Here is an 18,569-nt window from a genome sequence, read left to right on the forward strand (position 1 = left end):
ATTTTAACTTATTATAATTAAAGTATAAGATTATAATGAAAAGTTATTAATATAGTTTCGCGTCTTTTATGGCTTCTTTATCCGTCGTTTTCCGATAACCAAGCACGTCTTCTTTCTTGCTTGTTCCGCACACAACTCGCAACTAATTCGTCTCGCGTTAGGAATTTTTCAATGTAGGCAAGCTTTTCGATATATCTTTTATCACTTTCGCCGTATTCGAAGCCCGAAAATTCCCGAAGCCGTTGCCGGTTGCCTCTGTCGCCTGCATCTTCAAACACAAACTTATGCAGTGCTCTTATTATTTCAGCTCTGCTTGTTTTTAAGTTCTTGGAAATTTTGGTAAAATTGTTTAAGCAAGCCATTTCAGGAATTTCACAATTCACTATTTTGCTCTTGAATTCAAAAAGTTGAGTTGAGCCCCCAAAATGTGGTATTATTACTATAGTAATATTATAGTTTTATTATTGTTGTAATTTTAACTTATTATAATTAAAGTATAAGATTATAATGAAAAGTTATTAATATAGTTTCGCGTCTTTTATGGCTTCTTTATCCGTCGTTTTCCGATTAGCAAGCACGTCTTCTTTCTTGCTTGTTCCGCACACAACTCGCAACTACTTATTTGATGTAGAACAGCTGTTAGCTCACAAGTAGGGGCAGAGTTGCATTTTCGTTATTCTTATCCCACATATATGGAAATGTAATAAATAATATTAATTCTCGGTGTAAAGATATTTAATAAATTTATATACCTATGTTATTTGACATTTTGCAAATTATGTTAGGGTGTTCACCGCACACCTCCGCACCTTAGAGCAGTCGTCACTGCTAGATATAGATCATAACAATAATCATAAATGAATATAAGCATACATTACATATAATTTAAATATTATTAAATTAAATGGATTTATTTACAATAATATATAATTATGTAAAAAAATTTTTTAATTGTAATTGAGTATGTTACACAATTATTTATACACTTTTCTTAGCTATTTATATATTTATGATGGCCGTCCGCCGTCAGATACACAGGGGGATAAACACGTACTTTGTGTATGTGCCGTAACTGTTGTATACTGTCGGTAATGTGATTACATCCTCTACGTGGGGGCGGCTAGAAACAGATCCATAGTATGGTCATGTCTCAACTATGGATACTGGCTAATTGTAATCGGGCGGACGCAAGCAAAAGCGTCTTAAATTAAAGCTCAAATCCAAGGTGGAACAGCATATGCCGAGGGATGAATGGCCATGGATAGTTGGTCTTTAATGTGCGAACTCTGGATACCTGTCGATCTTCAGTTTTAAATCAGACTTCCCACGATAAACGGGCTATGTCGTGGGTGACCTCTCTTCCCGAATTTTAAACTCATTTTTCATGGATAAAAATTTAAATAATAACATTGATGAGCTTGATGTCACTCTAACGGCATCTCCAAATGATTCCTTTACGGAACACTCACCCGTGTACGTGCCGGCCACTGAGCTGGAAGCCACCACCCATCTTGACAGCGCTACTGTGTGCATCAAGATGGATCCGGATGGGCCACCGTCTTTTTCTCCGCTCGCGGAAACGGTGATCGTACCAGGTCAATCTTCGTCGCGACCTCAAGATAGGCGGTAGGAAATAATTGAAGTATTGTCTTCAAATTCCGAAGCTGCTGATTCTTGCGAGTCCGACAACGACAGTGTGGTCTCTCAGAAGTCCGGTCTACCTGTCGTTGGCTCCAAAGTTGGTAACCTCACTTTGGAGTCTCCTAAATTCACTCACCAAAAGAAGTGAGAAAAGAAGGTTCAAGGCGGCTATGGCAGCAGGTCTTAGCAGAGCAGAAGCTCTAAAAATCGCCACGCAGTCTTCGACTGCGATTAAGCGGGGCAGATCGGAGAAACAATCTCCCGGTTTGACCACCGTTAAAAAACCTAAGGTAGGCCATGTGGGACTTGCCAAGCCATCGTACAGCCTAGCTGTTAAAGGCGTACGTTTAGGCTTCACGTCGGTTCGGTCACCTGAGACTGATGCTTAAGGGTACCACCCCCGCTCTTTCTCAACCCATGGATAAAGCTCCAAAGGTGGTTCAGGATGACAAAACCATCCAGTCATCCTCGACTCCGGCAACATCCCATACGGACAGTTGCCCAACGGTGACTATTCCTGTGGAAGAGGAACTAGACACACGTCCATCTACTAGCAAGGCGGTTAGCACTGCTAGTGGGCGTGCTGTTCAGATTCCCACCTCAGGAATTAAGTCCACAATACCCTCCACGGGCCCGATTACGGTAGCAGGTAAACCTAGGACCGCTATCTTTAAACCACCCTTACTCAGTAAAAGTTTACTAGAGCAATCAAAGGGTGCCAGAAACAAGGGTTTTCGACGAGACAAACGCGAAAGTCTCGTCCGTAAGTCTCTTAACGAGACCTAATGAGCACTTTAAAAGTGCTCCAGGCAAATCTGCACCATGCAAAAGGAGCTTCAGCCACCCTGTGCAGAATTGCCCAAACCAACAACATTGCTCTAGGACTTATTCAAGAGCCGTGGGTGTTCGGTGGCCACATTCGGGGTCTTAACTCTAAATCAGGTAAGCTGGTTTATGACCGATCGATAGCAGTGCCGTGTGCAGCTATCTTAATCGGTGGAGACGTAAAACATCTTCCGTTAAATAACTTTATTTCTAGAGACCTAGCAGCGGTCCTTGTCGAAGTTCCAACATTAGGAGGGGTGACAGACATTGTCGTGGCCTCTGCCTACTTCCCAGGTGATGAAAATGCAGTTCCACCAACGGAAGTCCAGCAGCTGATTAGCTTCTGCAGGTCCACTGGGCGGCAGCTAATCTTGGGCTGCGATGCAAATGCTCACCATACGGTGTGGGGAGCAGCGATATTAACAAAAGGGGTGAATACCTATTAGAATATATCATATCAGCAGGTTTGAATATAGCTAACAAAGGTAATAAACCCACATTTATTAACGCAATTAGAGAAAAGGTACTAGATCTCACTCTATGCACCAGAGGTATTGAGGAATCTATATGGAATTGGCATGTGTCGGACGAAGTGTCCCTCTCTGACCATCAACACATTAGGTTTGAAATTCCCGGTATATCCGCACAGCAAGAAAAAGTTTACCGACCCAGAAAAACCGATTGGCATAGGTACAGGGACTTAGTGTGTTCCGCAAACTTTTCCATAGCTAGGCCTTTACAAACTATAGAAGAGTTAGAGTTAGCCGCTAACCACTTAGGTGAGGTATTACTAACCTCCTTTCATAACAGCACGGTTGCAGGCAATGCTACAATTTTGGGTAAGGTTCCTTGGTGGAACTCGCAACTAGCTAATAAGCGCAAATTAGTAAGGAGCTTATTCAATAGAGCAAAACGCTCAGGTAGGTGGGAAGAATATAAAATTGCACTCACTGACTACAATAAATCAATCAGACAGTCCAAACGGACTAGCTGGCGAAGCCACTGTGAAAGTATTGAGAAGCTGCCCGAGGCTGCCAGACTACACAAGGCATTAACTAAGGTCAAAAATAACGAAGTAGGCCTTCTAAAAAAAACCGATGGATCCTTCACCACTGGCCGTGAAGATACCCTTGAGTTTCTGTTGCAAACACACTTCCCTGGCTCTTTAATCGGAGCATCAACATCAAAATCAAACAGAGAAGTAACTGCTCCTACACGTCAGGAACACGCACTTTCTGGTGTTATCTTTGACAAGGACAAGGTGAAATGGGCGATCAGCTCATTCCTACCATTCAAGGCGCCTGGTGGTGACGGTATCTTTCCTGCTTTATTGCAGAATAAATAACTATACCCAAACCAAATAAAGATATAACTGTAACAAAATCATACAGACCAATTAGCCTACTATCAGTTATGTCAAAACTGATTCTCTTCAAAGAAAAACTTATACCTGATCATCGATTCGGCTTTCGGAAAAAGCATTCGACTATATAACAAGTTCACAGAGTTGTTAATAAAATAACAAGTGATATTGACTCAAAACAATTTTCCTCGGCGGTATATCTTGTAACGACCTTTTTCTGGCCCTATCTACAGCTGGGGTATACTCAGCGAGTATACCAGGGTTCGTTATAAGAAATTTATAAATGTGAAATAATAGAGACACTTCTGTTTAAAGCAACGTTTATTATTTAACCAAAAAAAATATGAATTAAGTTGTGGAAAGTAATAGACAGCGATGTTGAACATGTTGTCAATGATGTGGAATGTTGTTAATGTTGTAACGATGTTGTAACGATGTTGTAAACTGTGTAGAATGTTGCATGATGTTGATGTCAGTGGTGCGCAAGTTGCTATCATTAGAATCGTTGAAATATGTAACAGGAGAAATTCCAAATAGCTAAACCTAAAGAAACTCTAATAAAATATAAATCAATACCTTTGTCAGTAAAAACCAGACAAGGGTCCCTTCCTGCTATTACGCCTGGCCACGTCCGTCAGCAATTGCCAAACGTTCGTTGTCCCACACGCCTTCTGACAGTGTTTGTGACTCGTCGTCCATTCCTCCATCAGCTATGGCCAAATGGAAAACTGGATGACTAGTTAAACTACCCAACGCCAGCATAAGCCAAACAGCAGGTAACTCAACTGGTTAAACTACCCTACGCCAGCATAAGCCAAGCAGAAGGTAATTCAACCACCATCACTTCGCCCAAACCAGTCCATCCATTCACATGGTGATCGTCAGCAATGGCCAAACGAATCAACATGTGCCTGGACCAATTTCGCAGCCCTTTTATTTGAAATTCCCTCCATTACAGGCAAAAACAAAAATTATCTTCAAGTAAACAAGGTCCCGTAAATTGGTCAAAACAAATTTCTTATTGTTGTACGCATTGCACTCAAATTCAATAAAAATAACTGCATCATATGAAAAATGCGTGCACGATATTTTCTTAAATTTGTTTATGCAGACAAACAAGTGAAATAGTTACAACAAATTTAACTAACTTTTATTAGCGGCAAAAAATTAATCAAAACATATTTTACTTTACAGGGTCATTCGTTTATACAAAATGTTTGTCTCTAATATGAAATTTACAGGGTCATTTGTTTATAATAAAAATGGATGTTACTGTAGGAAAATTTTATTGAATTTAGAAACATGTTTTTTTTACTAAGTGGATTTAAAACTCATATTTGACTATTCATTTGATTTGTGGGGTTAAATTTTAGAATAAAATTTGGGCCTTACAATCTTGATGTCGCAAAGGCTTTCGACAGCGTTTGGCATGAAAGTCTCCTAACTAAACTATCCCAACTTCATCCGGCACACTTTTACCTCATACTTAAGAGCTATCTACAAAATAGATACTTTTATGTGAAGTACAAAGACTCAATCTCCGAACTTACACAAATGAAAGCTGGTGCGCCTCAAGGAAGCGTACTGGGTCCATTACTCTACCTGCTATACACTGCTGATATCCCGATACCTTCTGATCCCCAAAGTTTGATAGCAACTTTTGCAGACGATACAGCCCTAATTGCAGCTAATAAAAATTTTAACATATTCACAGACAATTTGCAGAATTACCTAAACGCAACGCTCGAAGGGTTCAACAAATGGGGAGTTCAAAGAAATACAAGCAAAACAGTTCATGTTATCTACACGAATAAAAAATATGACCTAAAACGTATAAGAATTAACAATGACAATGTCTTCACACACACAAAGGAGCTTCGGATTCTCTTTTTCACTATTGGCGTGTTGAAGCCATTGTTTTTGTTTGTGGTTGCATCTTCAGTTCTGTTTGCAGTTATGAAGTTAGTATCACAGTTTTCCGAATTCTGAATAAGTTTTGATGGTGTATTATGTTATGTTGTTGATGGTTTGGTTGTTGTAGATTTATATGGTACTCCTGCTGCATTTGTTGTTTCTCTATTTGGTGGTTCTGTTGTGGTTGTTTGTGTCTTGCAGTTCTAGCTGTTGATTTGATTGTTGTAGTGTTGTTTGATTTTTATTATTGGATGCTTTTGAGCATAGGACAGTTTGTTGATGTGTTTTGAGCTGTTGTTGTTGTTGTTGTTCTTGTTGTGATTGTTGCTCGTGATTTGATTCGCCTCCACCTTATGGTAGAGTTTTATGAACCGGCATTACGTTAAATTAAGCGATTACCGAAATAGGATATGAAATTGGAGTTTTCTATTTGGTCTCGTATTATAAAACTTTTAATATAATGGTTTGTGTACACACTAATAAAGGAAGAGGTTATATATGCTGTCAGTTAGCTGGATATTTTAATTTTGTTTAGTTACTATAATAAGCTTTTTTCAGCACTATTTGTTATTCAATCACTAGTGTAGCTATCTGTCTCTATCAGATTTGGATATATTTATTTTAGTTCCAAAAGTATTATTATTAAGTTATGTTCCACAATCAGGTGAATTTTTATAAAGGTGCCAAATTTTGTTTTTTAATCACAATATGTAAATGCACTGATTAGTTTACTTTTCCACTTTTTTAATTGGATTTGCATTCGCAATGTGAATCTACACTCAATAATTTCGTTGTTGTCGAACTTTGAATGTAATTATTGAGTTGAATATTTACTTATTAGAAAATCTTTCTATGAGCACTTCGAAACACGTCTATACGCGGCGAAGACTGAGTAAAATATGTGAGCTTATATAGCATGTAATATATAGCATGTAAAAAGTAATAATTGTAATAATTGTAATAAAATAATTGTTTTTTAGCATAACTATTTGTTTTAAAAATATTGAAACGTCTGCAAAAACAAAACTAATAGTACGTTTCCACTACGTATTTAGTAATAGCACGTTTCCACTACGTACTTAGTAAGCTTCATTTACTGAGTAATAGGCCATTTCCACTACGTACTTAGCAAGCTTATCGTACTGAGTAAATTTCATTTACCATACAAATAGCTTCTGTGCTTTTTTACTTACTATAGCATATAATAAGCAAAATTCGACCAAAATTATACCAAAAATGACGAATGCAACATTGGAAATTATCGGAATTTGAAACATTTGACACATGAAACAAACCATAAACAAACACTCAAAATTCAAAACTAATAACAACAGGTAAGAATTTTTTTAAATATTTGTTTATTATAAATAAAATATATTCTTAATACATAAAAATATAAAAATAAGTTTATTTATCAAGTATATATTTGATATAATTATAAAATATCATATAATATTTAACAAAAAATATTTATTTCAGGTTATAACAATGAGTGAGAATTCCCAGGTTAGTATTGTGCAGTTATAAATGGTATGTAATTAAAACAGAATTATTAATTTTAGGTAAAAACAAATAAAAGGTGCCGAAATGCTTGGACTGAGGGCGGCGAAAACCTTCTAATTGAACTTTGGGAGGAAAATCTTTCTCAATTGCGGGGCCCCCGACGAAATGGCCACATATTTAAGGATATGGCCAAACATATGTCTGAAATGGGGTACAAGGTAACCGCTACCGAAGTCCAAAGAAAAGTACACAACTTTACCCAACGCTTTAGGTGCGTGTTAAGTTGAAATTTCTGTTTTTTATATCATTGTAATTAAAATAAAACTACGAAATCGTTTATGAGGAAGTAATATAAAATGCTTTATTGAATAGTTGATTTCGTCAAATATATTTTTAATAATGTATAATATATGTCATTAAATATAAAGCTAATTAGTTACATCTTTTCTGTTAAAACAGAAAGGAACAGCACTGTGTTGGCGTGTCCGGAGGGTCCCCATCAAATTGGAAATTTTTTATGAAAATAAATAGAATTTTGGGAAACTTGCCACTTCATAATATAACTGAGCTTGTTTCAAATAGTTTTGCAGGTATGTTTGTATATATTTTTTTTTAATTCATTGAATGAAGTAACTTCTTTTAAATTAGATCACGAACCAGGACCATCCACTTCAACGTGTGTACCGTCGCCGTTATTGGCAGTATCGTCATCATCAACCATCTCCCCTTCTGACATCTCTGTAGGCAATACGGAGGAAACGCCTAAAAGAAAAAAAAAAGGGATGATGAAATGATGGGAGAAAGATTAGACAAATTAATGAATCTGCAATTAAAGCTTATTGATGCTGTCAATAAAAATAATAACGAAATTGTTAAAGCTCTGCAGACCGGTTCTAATGCTTTGGAAAGAATAGCGGCGGCGATGTAGAGAAGATATCCATACGAAAGGGTCGTATCGGATATTGAATCGATTGACTGACCATTTGTATATATTCGTACATCATATTGTTTTGTATATATTCGTTACATCATATTGTTTTGTATATATTCGTACATCATATTGTTTTGTATATTATTTTGTATATATTCGTTACATCATATTATTTTGTATATATTCGTACATCACATTGTTTTGTATATAATTTTGTATATATTCGTTACATCATATTGGTTTGTATATAATTTTGTATATATTTGTAATATATTAATATTATTATTGATTAAATAAAACTTACTAAAAATATGAGCCAAGCATCGTCTTATTTCTTCGCCATTTGGGTCGTGGTCATTTAGTGTTGAGACTTCTTCTGGTTGTTGTCGTTCAGAAATCTGCTGTTGTCTTGTTAGAGCGTGCATCCAGTCTTTGTTGAATGCATCATTTTTTTCATTTAGAAAGTTATGCAGAACACAACACGTTCGTATAATGCTGGTTGCATTTTCTATCTTGTTATCTATACCCTTACCTACTCTGCGAAACCTTGCTTTAAGGTGCCCAAAAGCATTTTCAACTACCCTTCGACATTTAGCTAATTGGTAGTTGAAACTTTTTTCAGCAATGTTAGCATTTTCATTGTAAGGGTATGGTTTCATTACTTTTGTAGAAAACCTAAACGCCGAATCTCCAAGGATTAGAACTGGTACTTTCACACCATTGATCACCTTACTGTTCTCTTCTAGCGCACTACAATTATCCAACTGACGCTTCAGTGAAGAGTTTTCATAAATATAGGAGTCATTCATTCGTCCAGGATAACCGCAACTGACGTAAAGGAAACGGTATCTGTAACCATGTATGCATGTTTAAATGTTTATTTAATTTTGTTTATTTTATACATAAAATTAATATAATACTTGCCTAAAATCGACCAGAGCAAACAGAACGGTTGAATACCACCCTTTGTAGTTGTAGTAGTCAATAGCATTTTTTGACTGTGGTTTTACTTCAATGTGACACCCATCTTAAATGTTGACTATAATTAATCTGTGTCACTAATAGTAAATTAAGAACTTACCCATTGCACCCAAGCATTGTGGAAAACCCAAGACTTCGAATCCGTTAATACACTCTTTAACCTTTTCGCTGTTTAATGGCAAAGCATTCATATATAAAGGCAAAAGAGTTTTCCACACTTCTGCACAAAATTCTTTCAAACACTTACAAACTGTGGCCTTTCCAACGTCAAACATATTTGCAATGCTTCTGAATTCAGCTGATGAGCCAAGACAGTAAAGTGCAATTGCAATTCGTTTTCTCAAACAAATTGCATACCTAAAGCTGGTGTCTTGCTTTTGCAGATTTTTCAAAAGATGGCATAGCTCATTGAAAGATTCAATGCTCATGCGAAAATTTTCTTTAAAGAACTCAGGGCCATTTTTTTGGCAATCTTCTTCCCAAAACTTCTTCGCTCTTTTCTAAAATACCAACTCATTTAAATTTTCGTCTTTATAATAATATTTACTGCCCGTACTTACCAAAGTCCAGCACTTCCTTTGCTTTCTAGCAATCATTGAAGAAAGCATTCTTATTTGTTGATTTTGAATATTTTGAATTTGTTTATAAATCATTGCATTTGTTTTTGTATATGCACCAACTGTCGCGTTTATATTGTGAACAATATCACAAACATTATATAATAAATTATTTAAATTTTCTGCGATTTCCATGCTGACTTATTTTTTTCTAACAATACAAAATTTAATGTCATCTGCTTACAATTAAAATGTAAACAAACAAAAGCTCTAAAACTAGAACTTTTTGACACATAAAAGCTCTTTCTCATTTCTTAAGTAACTTCTTGACACATAAAAGCTCTTTTCCATAATGTAAACGACCAAAAGCTCAATGTTACTATATGGCTTGCTAAGTACGTAGTGGAAATGTAGTATAATACTCAAAATGTATGAACACGTACTAACTTTTCTATTAGATGCTAATACTATGTTTACATTACGAACTTTAGTGAACGAACTTTGCTAAAGTTGATTCAGCGTTTACATTATCGTTTCGGGTTTTCATTTGGACAGTTGATGTTTTTGTTATCTTTTATTCACATTTTGATACTTGTGAATATTGTGTTTGTTTACTATATATTTTGATAGAAATTACGTATCAAAATATAATTACATAGTTCTGCAGTGAATCTGCACAACAAAATAAAATTCTCAATAATAGATTAAATTATATACGAATTAAGCGCCGTAAAAGAATTGCCAAAATAAATATAGAACACCAAGAAGCGTTTGGATGCACGTAAGAGTTTATGAAATATTTTTTATAAATATGTTATAACTATCTAATATTTTTACAAGAAAGATACGGCAAGTTTGGGAAGTTGATGTTCCCAGTAACAGTGCAAATTTTTTCAAAGAAAGCTTTCGAATAAATCACCAATTGTTCGATATTATATGCAACAAAGTTGGAGGTATTGGGCGAAGTACTACCAGCTTCAGACAGTGCATATCACTGGAGAAGCGGGTCGCGATTGCACTGTGTGCCTTGCGTTCGTCTGCTGAGTACAGCACAATCGGAAGGCTGTTTGGTGTATCTAAAGCAAGCGTGTACGTCATTCTAAAAGAGTTTTGTTCTAAGGTATGAAGAGTTATGGCTCCGCAGTTTTTAGGCTCTGATTTCCTAACTGAAGAAAAAATTGAGGAATGTGTGCAGGGTTTTAACAAAATAGGTTTTCCTCAACGCTTTTAGCTTTGATGGATTACAGGTAAAATTTAATAACATATATTTAAAGATATATTATATTATTGTTATATACATATGTTTTTTTTCAGATATAAATTTTTGTACATAAACGTGTCATCGCTAAAAAATTCTTAGAAAGCTCCACTTCTGAAAATCAAATCTAAATATATTAGTGGCATAAACGTTCCTGTTACGTGCATTGCAGATACTGCGTTTAGGTTGTCGACGTCAGTTATGAAGCCGTATCCATTTTCATCCACCAATGATGAATATAAAAAAACATTTCACTACCAAGTATCAAAAGCAAGGCGAGTGGTCGAAAATGCGTTCGGGCATTTAAAAGCAAGTTTCAGGCGATTAGGGAAAGGTTTAGAAAACAACATCAAAAACGCAGCGTTAATAATAAAATGTTGTTGTGTGCTGCATAACTTTCTTAATGAACATAATGATTTCATTAATTCCAAGTGGCAACATGTTCAAAAGGAATATGAGAAGAAAAACTACAGATTACAACCACATCACGAAGACCTTTCCAATGACAAAAACCCGCAAGCAGAGGAAATAAGAAAAGCAATAGCTGATTATTTTGGTAATTTTTATTTTTTTATTTTGCATTTTTTTACATTTATAACTACTTTTTTTTTTTTAATTTATAACTACAACTATTTATAAAATAATTATATATTATTTACATTTTTTTTATATATATAACTACAACCATTTATAAAATATTTACATATTATTTACATTTTTTTGTACTTCTTCATTATATCAACTTTTTCTGTTTCTGAAAGGAAACTCTTTCTCCTTGTTCGATTTGAGCATTTGTTTTTCGATTTTATTGCATTCATGCAATTGCTCCATTTAACGTAAAATTTTTCTTCTTCTTTTTTCTAGAAGTTTCTTCACACGCATCTTCAGATGGTTGTTTGGACGATGATGAAACGTGGATGGAAATCGATCCACTATCGATTGGAGATGATGCACAAAGTTTTTCATCCGAATTAACCATGAATATAATGCAACAGACAAAATAGTTTGATTTATAAAACATTTTGTTAAAACGCACTTGTAAATACTGTAACATATACTTTTAAATTAAATTATTATTATTATTTAATTTATATAACATTTTGTTAATACGTACTTGTAAGTACTGTAACATATGTACTGTAAATACCATTAAAAATTATTGAAACATAACGAAAGAAATAAAATAATTATGCACTGCAACATACAATTTAGTTTCTTTTATATTGTAAATATTATTGAAACATGTTTGTTGAACATGTTTTTCAATGTTGAATCGTTTGAGTCCACCAAGCATTTCGTCATCGAAATATCTCCAGTTTGATGGTGCTCCGCCTGAATCTCCTATTTTTTTTCTCATCTCTAAAAAGTAATATATGAAATTAATAATTAATTTATTTAGTCCAAATTTAAACTTGCTTATATTTATTTGTGAGATTTTTAATTTTATACCGCACCTCCTCCTCGCATATATATGCGAGTTTCTCTCTAGCCATTGGAGTTTGAAAATATTATTCCGCCACAACTCCAATAGGACGCATTCCTCTTCCATCGTCCACGGAGAATGGAGCTGTTTGTTATTGCTCCTGTAAATTGAATTAGATTAAATATACATATATATATATATATATATTAACCTACATCAGAAACGCACAACTGTGCACCTTAAAATTTTAACAACGTGTGGTCACCTAACATATGTGTGACAGCGAATGTCAAAAGCGAGTGAACGACAGGAACGGAAGTTCGTTGAATAGCGTCAGTTGGATAGCGTCGTGATTAAATATTTTGTTCAGTTAAATAAAGTATATTAAAGTTATGTTATTAAATATTTTGTTCAGTTAAATAAAGTATATTAAAGTTATGTTAGTAAATATTTTGTTCAGTTAAATAAAGTAAATTAAAGTTATTTAAATAAAGTCTATTAAAGTTATGTACTTAACTCAAAAACCAAATTTAAAGTTCAGAAGTGGGATTGAATCAATGCCCTAAAGGGGAGTAATTAAAACGTAAGTTTGAATATTTGGCGCAGAAAAATAAAAAAAAAACGAACGCAGATATATACGTAATGATGGTGACCATCGAGTCACTGACGAAGGAACAGTTGAAGGACTTCTTACAACAGCAAGAGTTATCAACTACAGGCAATAAGGCGGAATTAGTTACACGATTAACTGAACACGTGAAGTCAAGCGGCGTAGTTTTGCAATTTACAAATGATAATGAGGAATTGCGGGGTGAAAACGAAGAATTGAGAATACAAATTAGCGAACTGCGGCAAATGGTTCAACAAGTAGCCATTAACCAGAATAACGTCAGAAACAATCAAAACAGTACTTCAGAAATGCCTAGTAAGGACCGTAACGCGCATTCTATACGAGAAATCGCAGAAGTCTTGCTCGAATTCAACCCAACGTATGAAGATTCTATTACGGCTACGCAATTTGTCGAACGTGTTGAAGCTGTTATATCTGTATATGCGTGGCCCGAAAAAGTGTGCTTCTTGCAGTGTATAGCCGTTTGAAGGCTGTGGCGCGCATGTGGGTGGACGCATCACCAAGAATGCATGCTACTTGGAAGGAGTTCTCAAATGAGCTTGTCACCGAGTTCGGTTGCGAATACGATGAAGCGGATATACATTACAATATGTCGCGCGTTGCTCGAAGGCAAAACGAAACAATAACTGAGTTCATTTTTCGTGTCTGTGCGCTAGGACGACGTCATAATCTTAGTGAGATGGCTATCACGAAATACGCCCGAGAAGGATTAAAACATCGAGAACTACAAATGGCGATTGCTTCGCAAAAATTCGTATCTGTTAAAGAAATGCGTGAATCATGCGAGAACTTTTTACAAAATTGCATTAAGATAAACGAAAAGCCTTTTCATAATGCGGGTGAAAGCGAACAAAGAATATAATCGTTCAGTAAGGCAAAGAATGTTATGTGTTACAATTGTGGTGAGTCAGGGCACTTGTCAGTAAATTGTGCAAGACCCCCAAAACGTCCTCATTGCATAGATTGTAATAAGGTGCACCCCAAAAATGAACAGCAAAATTGCGAAAAACCATCAGCTTTCGTGCGAAAAACAAGTATTATCGACAATAAATTTCTTAAGAAAATAACGATTGGTGGCAAGCAAGCGATTGCATTTATTGATACTGGAAGCGAATGTAATATGGTTCGGGAAACATTTGCCAACGATATTGGTGGTACGCGCAGCAAAAACCTATTTACCATCGGTGGATTCGGTGGTGGTATAGAACGGTCTGAGATACAAATCGACACGGATTTGAAAATCGATGAGGTTGAAAAACCGTTGACGTTTCACGTCTCCAAAGATCGTGTGTTGAATTACGATCTATTGCTCGGGGACGAAATATTCAATAGCGAAAATATACGGCGCATATGACAACGGACAGCTTAAATTCGAAGACAAAGTAAAAACGACGTGTAAAATTAATAAACTTAGTCCAATAACGGAAGATGACGTGTGTATGGACACTGTAAATTCAGATTCTAAGGGAAAGCTGTTAGAGGTAATGGATGAGTTCCGAGAATGTTTCGCTACAGGTATGGATGGAATCGGTAAAACTAGTGTAGTCGAAATTAAAATTGAAATAATGACCAACGAGGTGATCGCACAAGTCCCGTATAGAGTTCCGGAACCGAAAAAAGAAATCGTTGCGAAGAAAATTCAAGAGTAGCTCGACAATGATATTATAGCTCCGTCTGAATCAAGTTATGCGAGTCCAATGTTGCTTGTGAAGAAAAAGAATGGCGAACATCGACTTTGCGTGGACTACTGTCGGATTAATCAATTCACTCGAAAAGAATGAAAGAATATCGAAGAAAGTTTACAAGAAGCAACGAATTATTGAATCTACATATCGTTAGATCTTAACTGTGGTTATTATCAAATTCCTATAGAACGTAATAGTCGTAAATATACTGCAGTTGTGGTTCCTGATGATCTGTATGAGTTTAAACGGATGCCGTTCGGGCTGAAGAACGCACCAGTCCTGTTTCTACAATTGATGGCGAAAATTAAAACGCGCTTGGAACCCAGCGATATGATTCACTACATGGATGATATGCTTGTCGGCGGCAACGATGAAGAAGAACTTCTCGGAAAGTTTCAACGAATTTTCGGTGTAATAAAAGAATTTAATTTAACATTGAATTTAAAAAAATGCAAATTTCTGAAAGATACTATCCAATTCTTGGGACATCAGTTGGGACCCAACGGGATAACGCCGGGTGAAATCAAGACCGAAGCCATACGAAATTTCAACAAGCCTACAACGCAGCGCTTGTTGTAGGCGCTATTTAGGGTTAACGGGATATTTCCGTAAGTTTATACCAGGCTACGCAATTATATCCGAACCGTTGCGACAATTACTTAAGAAAAACGCCGTCTTTAAATGGACAGATCAGCAAACAAACGCCCTTGTGAGTCTAAATGAAGCACTAACAACCGGACCAGTATTAATGGGCTACCGAGTGGAAACTGACCATCAAGTGCATACAGACGCGAGTGCCATCGGACTCGCAGGTGTTTTACTCCAAAATGACAACGGAGATTGGAAGGCGGCGGCGTACTTTAGTCGATCTACCACGCCGCTGGAAAGAAAATATCACAGTTACGAACTAGAAACGCTTGTAGTTGTCGAATCCGAGGACCGCTTTAAATATTACATCTATGGAAAGTCGTTTACGGTCATTACCGATTGCAATGCTGTAAAATTGGCCATGCAAAAGCGAGAAATGATACCTCGTAAAGCCAGATGGTGGCTTCGTATCCAAGACTATGACCTCATCATCGAACATCGAAGCGAGCAACGAATGGCGCACGTCAACGCACTAAGTCGTATGCCTAAAGAAGACGGTTGCGATCTTGAGGAAGCGACTTTGCGAGTCTGGAAGGCGGAAATAACTGAGGCAGATTGGCTTTATAGTATGCAATTACAAGATAGCAAACTTCAACAAGTCGTAATGAAAATTAAGGAGAAGGATTCAGACATTATTAACGACTATAAAATAATTAACGGACGACTGTACAAACGGTATAAAAACCAACAGCTTTTCGTAATACCAAAGGCTGGAAGGTGACACATGATGCACATGTTAAAACAGGACACTTAAGCGTTGACCGAACGATTGAATACTTACTACGGTCTATGTGGTTCGCTCGAATGCGAAACTTTGTCAAATCTTTTGTAAAAGCGTGCATTGATTGCGCCTTCACTAAGCGTCGAGGAGGTAAAAAGGAAGGTGAGTTACATTGCGACAAAATGGAGCCTATTCCGTTCAAAACAATGCACATTGACCACCTGGGACCTTTTCCCCGAAGCCGAAAGTTAAACGAGTATATCCTGGTTATTGTGGACAGTTTCACAAAATTTGTCATCGTCAGACCAGTGAAAAGTACGAACACTAAACAAGTCATCGCCATTCTGAATGAAGTTACCAGTTACGTTGGAACCCCTGAACCCCTAATAACCCCTAATAAGTGATCGTGGTACCGCCTTTACGTCAAAAGAATTTGAAAGATACTGTAACGAACAACAAATCAAACACATACGCAACTTAGTCCGTACACCACAAGCCAATGGCCAAGTCGAACGATTTAATTGCACCGTTTTATCCATGCTGCAGCCATCAACACAAGATGACTGAACCTGGGACGAGCAACTACGAAGCATTCAATGTACATTGAACTCACTGATTAGCCAAACGACGGGAAAATCTCCAAACGAATTGCTTTTTGGATTCAAGCCACGCTACATATTAGGTAACAAGCTGATCCAAATTCTCCAAGATGAAGACGATACTATTCCCATCACCCAAGAAGAACTCCACCGCCGACGATTACTTGCTGCTAATAACACCGATAGTAAACGGGTAAACGCGAAAAAGGGTTTCGATGATAAACACGGGAAACCAACGAAATATGAGCAAGGTGATTTAGTTCTAGCTGAACGAGAACCAGCATCCACAGGCACGTCCCGTAAACTTGAATGTCGATATAAAGGACCGTTCGTAGTCACCGAAGTTCTCGATAATGACCGTTACGTCATCGAAGACCTATCAGGATCCGATCGAAAACAATGACATTATAAATCAATTTATGCGTCTGATCTCCTAAAGGCATGGTGTCAATTGCCGTACGAAGAAGAAACTGATTCCGAGCGCGAGGACACTTGACGTCAGGAAGAGCCGACTGTTAACCTACATCAGAAACGCACAACTGGGCACCTTAAAATTTTAACAAAGTGTGGTCACCTAACATATGTGTGACAGCGAATGTCAAAAGCGAGTGAACGAGAGTAACGGAAGTTCGTTGAATAGCCTCAGTTGGATAGCGTCGTGATTAAATATTTTGTTCAGTTAAATAAAGTATATTAAAGTTATGTTATTAAATATTTTGTTCAGTTAAATAAAGTATATTAAAGTTATGTTATTAAATATTTTGTTCAGTTAAGTAAAGTAAATTAAAGTTATTTAAATATTGTTTTACTTACTATATGTAAAGCGACCATTCTGGTGCTTTTTACAAAGAAGCTATGCTATGTTATTCTACAAACCCGCTTTCGCGGTTTAGGAAAAGCTGAACAATATTATATTTTAACATATTGTTCTTATTTTTCACAAGTCTAATTTTTGAATAAAGTATTTGTGTTGCTGTAAAGCTAGACTTTCTTTGTATAGGGACAAAGAAGCTTTATTAAAATTTAGAGGGGTTTTTGAATAGCAAAGAAAGAAATAAAGGACAAACACAAAAATTTATTTTAATTTTATTGAAGTTTGGCTGACCATACAACGCTGTTTCGAGTATTGCCAAGTACTCTTCATCAGTGGTCTTTGGAATAATCGAATTTTTATTTAATTAGTTTATAGTCCGTATATAATTTTGTTTGGACTGCAAGTGCCAGGCTTAGAACTTGTGCCTGTTAAATTAGAAGCGATGACTAATCGTGTTTATCCACAAGAAGCCAAGGCTGCACAAACTTTCAATGCTCAAGTTCCAGGTTTTATTGTCACTTATTTTTATTTAATTAGTGACACCAACCAAAGCACTTGACACCAACACATTTTTGTGTTTGTCCTTTATTTCTTTCTTTGCTATTCAAAAACCCCTCTAAATTTTAATAAAGCTTCTTTGTCCCTATACAAAGAAAGTCTAGCTTTACAGCAACACAAATACTTTATTCAAAAATTAGACTTGTGAAAAATAAGAACAATATGTTAAAATATAATATTGTTCAGCCTTTCCTAAACCGCGAAAGGGGGTTTGTAGAATAACATAGCATAGCTTCTTTGTAAAAAGCACCAGAATGGTCGCTTTACATATAGTAAGTAAAACAATATGCAGTACAAAATGTCTCTACAAAAAGAGTAGCTTTGAAAAAATAAAGAATAGGCGAACCCAAAAGTTAACTTTCAATTCGTTGAACTTGTGTTTCCAAAATAAAGCTGTAGTTTATAAGCTCGTTCTAATTTAAAGCACTGCAAGTGCTTTGGTTGGTGTCACTAATTAAATAAAAATAAGTGACAATAAAACCTGGAACTTGAGCATTGAAAGTTTGTGCAGCCTTGG

The 18,569-nt window shown here is 36.1% G+C and overlaps 3 protein-coding genes across 3 annotated transcripts; 2 read left to right on the forward strand and 1 right to left on the reverse strand.

Annotated features, from left to right (window-relative positions):
- Positions 1 to 7,224: 7,224 nt before the first annotated feature.
- Positions 7,225 to 7,888, forward strand: LOC119668181. The gene is made up of 3 exons (XM_038077618.1): positions 7,225 to 7,249; positions 7,306 to 7,517; positions 7,706 to 7,888. Exons 1-3 carry the CDS (start codon positions 7,232 to 7,234, stop codon positions 7,860 to 7,862), a joined length of 387 nt encoding a protein of 128 aa, XP_037933546.1. The 5' UTR covers positions 7,225 to 7,231; the 3' UTR covers positions 7,863 to 7,888.
- On the reverse strand, positions 7,606 to 9,921 carry LOC119668180. Its single transcript, XM_038077617.1, has 5 exons — positions 9,719 to 9,921; positions 9,259 to 9,658; positions 9,102 to 9,204; positions 8,482 to 9,026; positions 7,606 to 8,008 (listed from the first exon to the last, which is right to left on the reverse strand). Exons 1-5 carry the CDS (start codon positions 9,908 to 9,910, stop codon positions 7,896 to 7,898), a joined length of 1,353 nt encoding a protein of 450 aa, XP_037933545.1. The 5' UTR covers positions 9,911 to 9,921; the 3' UTR covers positions 7,606 to 7,895.
- Positions 9,922 to 10,829: 908 nt separating this feature from the next.
- Positions 10,830 to 11,999, forward strand: LOC119669840. The gene is made up of 3 exons (XM_038079904.1): positions 10,830 to 10,962; positions 11,030 to 11,529; positions 11,838 to 11,999. Exons 2-3 carry the CDS (start codon positions 11,175 to 11,177, stop codon positions 11,975 to 11,977), a joined length of 495 nt encoding a protein of 164 aa, XP_037935832.1. The 5' UTR covers positions 10,830 to 10,962; positions 11,030 to 11,174; the 3' UTR covers positions 11,978 to 11,999.
- Positions 12,000 to 18,569: the final 6,570 nt, after the last annotated feature.

Source organism: Teleopsis dalmanni, chromosome 1 (genome assembly GCF_002237135.1).
Source record: "Teleopsis dalmanni isolate 2A chromosome 1, ASM223713v2, whole genome shotgun sequence".
NCBI classification, from domain to species: Eukaryota; Metazoa; Arthropoda; class Insecta; order Diptera; family Diopsidae; genus Teleopsis; species Teleopsis dalmanni.

Excerpts from the sequence above, each read along its gene's own strand:
- LOC119668181 (XM_038077618.1), top strand. Across the intron at positions 7,518-7,705 it reads AACTTTACCCAACGCTTTAG|AAAGGAACAGCACTGTGTTG; the intron begins GTGCGTGTTAAG and ends CTGTTAAAACAG.
- LOC119668180 (XM_038077617.1), bottom strand. The coding sequence starts at position 9,910 with ATGGAAATCGCAGAAAATTTAAATAATTTATTATATAATGTTTGTGAT. Across the intron at positions 9,027-9,101 it reads TTTGCTCTGGTCGATTTTAG|ATACCGTTTCCTTTACGTCA; the intron begins GCAAGTATTATA and ends ACATGGTTACAG. Across the intron at positions 8,009-8,481 it reads ATGCTTGGCTCATATTTTTA|GCGTTTCCTCCGTATTGCCT; the intron begins GTAAGTTTTATT and ends TTTTTCTTTTAG.
- LOC119669840 (XM_038079904.1), top strand. The coding sequence starts at position 11,175 with ATGAAGCCGTATCCATTTTCATCCACCAATGATGAATATAAAAAAACA. Across the intron at positions 11,530-11,837 it reads AGCAATAGCTGATTATTTTG|AAGTTTCTTCACACGCATCT; the intron begins GTAATTTTTATT and ends TCTTTTTTCTAG.